Source organism: Protopterus annectens, chromosome 17.part0, assembly GCF_019279795.1.
Source record: "Protopterus annectens isolate FY-2018-M chromosome 17.part0, PAN1.0, whole genome shotgun sequence".
NCBI classification, from domain to species: Eukaryota; Metazoa; Chordata; order Ceratodontiformes; family Protopteridae; genus Protopterus; species Protopterus annectens.
In genome coordinates this window covers 657,513,930-657,521,429 of record NC_056751.1, presented here as the reverse complement: position 1 = coordinate 657,521,429, position 7,500 = coordinate 657,513,930, and the positions used below count along the sequence as shown (strand labels likewise).

The 7,500-nt window shown below is 44.1% G+C and overlaps 1 protein-coding gene across 1 annotated transcript in view; it reads left to right on the top strand.

The window, feature by feature from the left end:
• Nucleotides 1-7,500, top strand: part of SPON1 (spondin 1) — a 1,605,397-nt gene that overhangs the window by 361,413 nt on the left and 1,236,484 nt on the right. The window contains exon 3 of the mRNA XM_044059306.1: nucleotides 6,852-6,985. Coding sequence (XP_043915241.1) covers nucleotides 6,852-6,985 — 134 coding nt within the window. The remainder of the gene's footprint in view (nucleotides 1-6,851; nucleotides 6,986-7,500) is intronic.

Sequence of the window (7,500 nt, the reverse complement as noted above, 5' to 3'; positions counted from 1 at the left end):
TGTGTGTGTGTTTGTGTGTGTGTGTGTGTGTGTGTGTGTGTGTGTGTGTGTGTGTGTGTGTGTGTGTACGTGTTGTCGTCAACCTGTGGAAAGTAAGTGTAGGGAACCCTCCTCTGCATGTACATGTATGTATGTGTGTGTTAGTGCAAGCATGCAGGCATGTGTGTGTGTGTGTGTGTGTGTGTGTGTGTGTGTGTGTGTGTGTGTGTGTGTGTTTGTGTCTGGGAGTGTGCGTGTGTGTGGGAGCATGTGTGCAGGAGTATGTTTGACTGGATCCATTAGTGTGAATATATCTGTAGGAAAATGCTTGTAGCTACAAAGATGGATATGTGTGTGTGTGTGTGTGTGTGTGTGTGTGTGTGTGTGTGTGTGTGTGTGTGTGTGTGTGTGTGTGTGTGTGTGTGTGTTGGCAGCTGCCAATGCAATTATGATGTACGGGGAGGGGAGGGGATACACTAGCAGGGTCAGGACTGGCAGTGTGATGCTCATTTCAGATCAGGCTAATGACCTAGTAATGAGGTGCTTCTCTATGCAACTTTACATTGTCAACGCATCAGAGATTGTTGCAGTTGTGCTAATTGCAGGCTCACATTAACTAATTAGCATTGAGAGAAAGAATCTCTATGAATCCCAACAACTGATTATGTCCTTCTATTCCTATGTTGCAGTATTCATACTGTGGGATTTTTCTCTTACTTACACTTGAGTTTGGTTGCTGTAGATTCTCTTTAGCCAATTTCTGAGAAAAAGAGCAAATGTAACTGTGGGCGTCAGATACCACACAATGACTCTCACGACCAGTGTGTGTTTTGCTTAGGAAAGGAGCACGATCATAAGGCCTACCCCATTTGTCAGTATTTCGCACCAAAGACACTATGCAGTTGACTGTCTGCACTTAATTTGTATTTGGAAAATCAAAGACTAAAATGCCTCACTCTCAGGATAGATCCTGAGTTGGCCACCCAAGTCGAACAACCGAGCAAGAAGACCAAGTTTCCAGGCCTTCTCTGGATGCCGCTCCACCATCGGATGTCCTGCCGACTACCAATGTAGGGGCTGAGGGACAACCTATTACTCCGTAAGCTTCAACGGTTCCTGTGGAAGAGGCCATTTCTGTCGCCATGGAAAGCACATCCGCGGAGTTAATCTAGACACCGGCCTTAACCGACGTCGAGGGGGAACCATCACTTAGTCAGCCGACAGAGACTTCTCCTGCTCCATCCCAGGACTCTGTTTCTAAGCCTACCCCTAACCCCACACCAACAAAGAAAAAAACAAAAGACTAAACACTTGAGCCTTAGGCCTCAAGGAGCTCCAGATTGGCAGTCATTTACCAACTCATTAATGCAAGCCTTTAAGACCCTTAGGCCCTCAGGCTCAGGCTCTGCACCTACCAACATTCCTGTGCTGAGTCCCAGGCCAGCCACTGCTTCCTCCCTACCTTTGAGAAGAAGAACCAGAGCAGTCCTGCTCCTCTTCTGAGGAATCAGTTTCCTATGTCTCCCAAATTGCTTCACCTGTGGATTATTACTCCCCAGACGAAGACGCTATTGGAGGAGATTCCCCACCAGAGGATATTACCTTTGGGGAAACTATTACAAAAATGAAAAAGTACTTCATGTGGTACACTGCCTTAATGTCAGATACCCAGAAAAGATATTTTGAACTTCTGCAACTTGTTACCATCCCCATCAGCTATTCCTCCTGTGCTTCCAGCTTTCCTGGATGCCTTTAACTCTGTCTCCAAGAAGCCAGATTCACAACCTCCTGCCCCTAAAAGACTGGATAGATTTTACAAAGTGTCTGATGACCAGACATTTCTGGTGAAACCTTCCCTGGCTGACCCAGCAGTTATTGCTGTATCTCCAGAAAGACAGTCTAGACAATTAGGGTCTACTTTAGAATGACGAAAAATTTAAATATTGAGCGCTCACATGAGAGAAAAATCAGGAATTCGATATTTAGTTTTTTGTATCGCAGTGCAATGAAGATCGGAATATTTGCCCTTTCTTCACTGTAGTGCGATCTCGGAGTAGGAAAATATATTTAGGGGGGTTTGGAGGGCAAAGCCCCACACAATAGCAATTTCGAGTTTCTGATTATTCGCTCATGTGAGCGTTCGTTTTTTTGATTTTTCAGTGTTCTGACATAAACTCGACAATTACCCTCTGCTTCACTTTTGCTAACAGATAAAGACAGCAAAACCATGGACAGATCAGTAAGAAGGTACACACCTCCTCTAGCCTGGCCTTCAGGGTTATCAGTTACCAAACCCACATGGTTAAATATGCTCTGGACCTTGTCTCCCAGGCTTCCAACTTGCTGGCTTCTACCACAGACTGTCCAACCAAAGCTAACATTGCATCAAAACTGTCTCTAGCTGCACAAGTAGCCAGACACTCTTTCAGGTGCAGTTATGATGCAGCAGAGGCTTCAGCCAGGTCATCTGCCTCTACCTCTGCCTTATGCAGATACTTCTGGCTTTGCCTACAACCTCTACCAGAGGATTTTAAATCCAAAATCATGGCTGCTCCCCTGGACCACAACCTTTTATTTGGGAAAAACTCAGCAGAACTTTTCAAAAACTTACAAGAGAAAGGCAAAGAACTGCAGGACATTAAGCATCTACTGGTGTCCCCCTTCCTTAGATATTATGGGAACTACCCAGCAAAAAATCCTTTATCAGAAGGACTCCTTCAGTGTCGTGCCCTTCCTCCTCAAGGCCCCACAGGGCATCCAGGAGGCAGCCTTACTCAAGACCCACCAACTCTCATCCCCCAGCCAAACAGCCCTTTCCAGACAGAGGGGGCTCCTCTTCAGCATGACTGTCCTGCTCAGCTGCCTCTGTCCGCCCACCTTACCCACTGCCTTCCCTTCTGGAAATCCATCACAGCAGATCTTTGGGTTCTTTCCATCATCCAAAAAGGATATTTCCTATCCTGGAAGGAAAGACCAAAGCCATATAGAATTCCTTTCCCTCCAAAACGTTAGCTTCATCGATTCCCTCTCATTCTGAAAGAACTCCTGACTCAAGGAACTATAGAACCAGTTCCCTCAGGACAGGAAGGACAAGGCTTCTATTCCTGTCTTTTCTTAGTCCCAAAAAAGGATGGCCCTTGGAGACCATTCCTAGACTTATCATATCTGAATTAATTCCTGAAGGTTCCCTCCTTCAGGATGCTCTCCCTTCAAATTCTCCTACCCCTCATCCCCTCCCAAGCCTTTATGGTCACTCTGGACCTAAAGGATGCTTACCTGGCACATCCCTATCAGGCCATCCCACAGGATGTTTCTGCACTTTACAGGCCACTCTTCACACTTTCAGTTTACAGCCTTGCCCTTTGGCTTGTCTATGGCTCCCAGAGTTTTTACAAAGTGCTTGGCCTCAGCCATTGCCTATTGCAGAACCAAGGGAGTCCAAATCTACCCTTACCTGGACAACATTCTCATTCTGGCAGAATCAGAGTCCACCCTACAGACCCATCTCAGGTTCACCATTTCTCTCTTCCACAACTTGGGATTCACTCTAAACCTTCAGAAATCCTCTCTTCTTCCTCAATAGGACAAAGTGTTCCTAGGCTGCAGGATCAGGAGAGACCTGATGAGGTCCTTTCTCCTGCCAGACAAAGTGCAGTCTCTCTCCTCCCATTTTCAAAACCTACCTTCAGTATCTCACCTATCTGCAAGACAATTTTTCCCAGTTCTAGGTCTGAAAGCAAACACTATTCCCATGCTCCCATTAGCAAAGATGTGCATGAGAGAATTCCAGTGGTACCTAAAGAATGTGTGGTCTCAAGAGCCGACAACCACTAGACAAACTTATCCCCCTTCTCCCCTGCCTGAAAACAGAACTACAGTGGTGGATTCACCAAATTTTACACAACCAGGGCATTCCTCTACAACTCCTCTCACCACCCAATCCATGTACACAGATGCATCAGACCCAGGGTGGTGGGCAATGTTACAGGATTTCAGGGTACAACAGTGTTGGACCCCTGCCCAGCAAAAGCAACACATCAATGTCAGAGAAATGACTGCTGTCTCTCTGGCTCTAAAAGCTTTCCTTCCCATCTTGCAACCAGGGCTGCTTCACATTGTGACAGACAACACAACTGTTAATGTGGTACCTAAACAAACAAGGAGGGACAAAGGCTTACCAGTTATGCTGGGTAACCCTACAAATCTGGGATCTGGCCACTAACCACAACCTTTTCCTGCAGGCCTCTTACATCCCCTCTCAGGAAAACAAACAAGCTGACTTGCTCAGCAGAAAATCCTCTCTACAACATGAATGGATGTTGCACAGGGATACCTTCCTAGACATCATCCACCAATGGGGAACACCTCAAGTGGATCTGTTTGCCTCCCCCCATAACAGACAACTACACAGATTCTGCACCAGGGGTTACACTCCTCTAGCCTGGAGAGTGAATACCTTCAGCTTCCCATGGAAGGGAACATTTCTGTACGCTTTCCCTCCCTTCCCTCTAATACAAAAGGTCTTTCTGAAAATCAAGAAGGAGCAACCAAAAATCTTACTGGTGACCCCGTATTGCCCAAGGCAACACTGGTTCCCCCTTTTCACTCCCTAGCCAAGGGCACTCATCACAAGTTACCCCACAAGGTGGACCTACTTAGCAACAAAAGGGAACTCTCATTCACCCTCATCTGTCTCTGCTGTACCTAACTCTTTGGGTGATCAGCTTCTGATCCCTTTCAGACAACACTACTCAGAGAACATGCTCTCAGTCCTGAGGGTGGCTAGAAAACCAACTACTAGGAAAAACTATTTGTGTAAATGGCAGAGACTCTCAAAATATTGTTCTCTTAAGGACAGGGATCTTTTTCAGGTGGATCCCTCACTTGTCCTTAGCTATATATGTGAACTCATTAAGGAAGGCTATCATATTCTTCAGTGAAAGTCCACCTTTCTGCCATTTTAGCCTGCTTGCCTTTACAGCCACCACTGCTTTCCAGACTGGTTGTTAAACTTTTCCTGACAGGGGTCCTGCATATCAGACCACCAAGAAAAGCCATCCCTCCTCCCTGGGACCTCAGTTTTGTGCTGGAAAAACTCACCTTACCTCCCTTTGAGCCAGCCAGCACAGCTTCTTTACAAATGTGCCCATAGAAAACCATTCTTTTAGTGGCCATTGCCTCTGCTAGAAGAGTATTTGAACTACAGGCCCTCATGGCCTGTCCTCCTTACACCACCTTCCACAATGACAGGGTGACCTTGTGCACAAACCCTTCCTTCATGCCCAAAGTGGTGAACAAACTATCCTTAAACCAGTCCATTCACTTACTACCTTCTTCCCCTCTCCAACTAATACCACAGAGAGGAGTCTTCATTCCCTAGATGTGCACAGACAACTGAGATTCTACTTGGACAAAACTAAGTCCTTCAGAAAATCTGACCAACTCTTCATCTCCTTCCACCCCAGGGCTCTCTGGGTAAGGCAGTCTCCAAACAAACTGTTTACTCTTGGATCAGGAAATCCATTCTCTTCTGCTACTCACATCATGGCAAACCATTGCCTCAAGGAGTTAGGGCTCATTCCAGTAGAGGCATGGTTACCTCAAAGGCCTTTCTCAGAGGGCTGGACACAGCTTCCATCATGGAAGCAGCTACCTGGTCTACAGTTCACACTTTCACTAAACACTACAAGCTAGACCAGGGCTCTAGGGGCAGAGCAGAATTTGCCAGGGCACTCCTGCAGGGATTCTTGGAATCCTCTACCTCTGCCCCCTCCCTTCACTCCTAGCTGTGGTACTCTCGCACAGTATGAATACTGCAACATAGGAATAGAAGGACATAGAATAGTTTTGTAAAATCTTACCTTAACCATAAATTTCCTTCTCTTCCATGTTGCAGTATTCCTTCACACTTTCCATACTTCCTTTTTTCTATCTCTACCAGATGGTTGGTCTTTGACCTCTGTATCCACTCCCTACAGGCTAATCTGTACAGCCCTTCAGGGACATTTGCTCCTTAGCCTCAACTTCTTCTTTTGTACACCTTATCCTAGGCTTTGAGTTTTGAGATCTGTGCATGCAGATGTAACATTTATGGTCCCTGGTTTATGGCCCTGTGTGTGACATCCCACACACCTATAGCAGCCAGGCATAAGCTTTTGTATAGAAGCCGACGTCAGGTCACCTGAGCCGGGAAATCCCCCTGTATGAATACTGCAACATGGAACAGAAGGACATCTATGGTTATAGTAAGATTTTACCAAACTATTCTTTCGAGGATATCATTTAGGGCCCTAAAGGATGAAACTCATGGAAGTGCCTAAAAATTATCTGTCAGCCTTTATGGAGCTGAGTATCACTGTATTGCCAGTTACATTATTTTCCAGAAGACTATCCTATTACCAACCATTTTAGACTTAACACCGGTAAAGCACTTCAGACAAAAACAAAGTGCTCTACTATGGAAGCAATGGCATTAAAAGCTGTTAGACACTTTATTCTGCTACACTTTCTGTTTATAGGTTTGACAGAGTAAAGCTTTAACAGTTTTAAATACTGTTTTACCCTCTACCCCTGCTATTTGCTATCTGGCAGTCTCCAATATTAGTCCTTAGCACAAGGCCCAGTCTTATCAGGGCTTAGGCTTTCTTAAAAAAACTTTTGTTAAGCACCACTATGTACTGTTAATATTATGTTCATGCCAGGAAGTGCTTAACAAGTTTATCTCTTTTCTGATTTCACAGCATAATCATGGTGCTCCATGCATTACAACATATTTATTTCTGTACAGCAATTGTCTAATACAGTATTAACTGTAGAAAATGTAATGCTCTATATTTCCTAATTACAAAGGCATACATATAATTTGTTTTCAGATTCTAGATGACGAAGATGCACAATTTATGACAAATTGCCCCCCTGCAGTCACTGAGAGCACACCAAGAAGAAGGACACGAATACAGGTGATGTGGACAGCGCCAGCAGCTGGCACGGGCTGTGTGATCCTTAAGTAAGTTATGAGTCACTGTAAAAGAAGTACAATATCTAAATGTTATTGCCACAAGTGTGAAGCATAAGCATTCTAGAAAATAAAAAATATAATTTTTGTGACTGTATTTTTCCTTTTCTGTTTAGATAATATATGCATGCATAAAAATATCATTTTTCAGTATTAAACATCTTTAATAAATCATTACGTAAGACATGGGAACACATAAATTAAAAGAAAAGAAAAAGAAAGCATATTAGTATTGCCATATCCTTGCTTTATACACTATATACATGCTTTCTTTCTAATAATTATTCACTCCAGCCTTACATAAATTGTTCAATTCCTATCTTCCCTTAAATCTCAGTCCTCCTCACAAACCTTATTCTGAATGCAATGTTCATCAAATTCCATTTATTTATATGTAATTTCCTTCTCTTTTTCTCTAAATATCCTATCTTTGGTTCTTTTATCTGCTTTATAATTCTAGTACTTCAACTACATTTGGCTTAGATTTTGATTTCCATTTTTTAGTA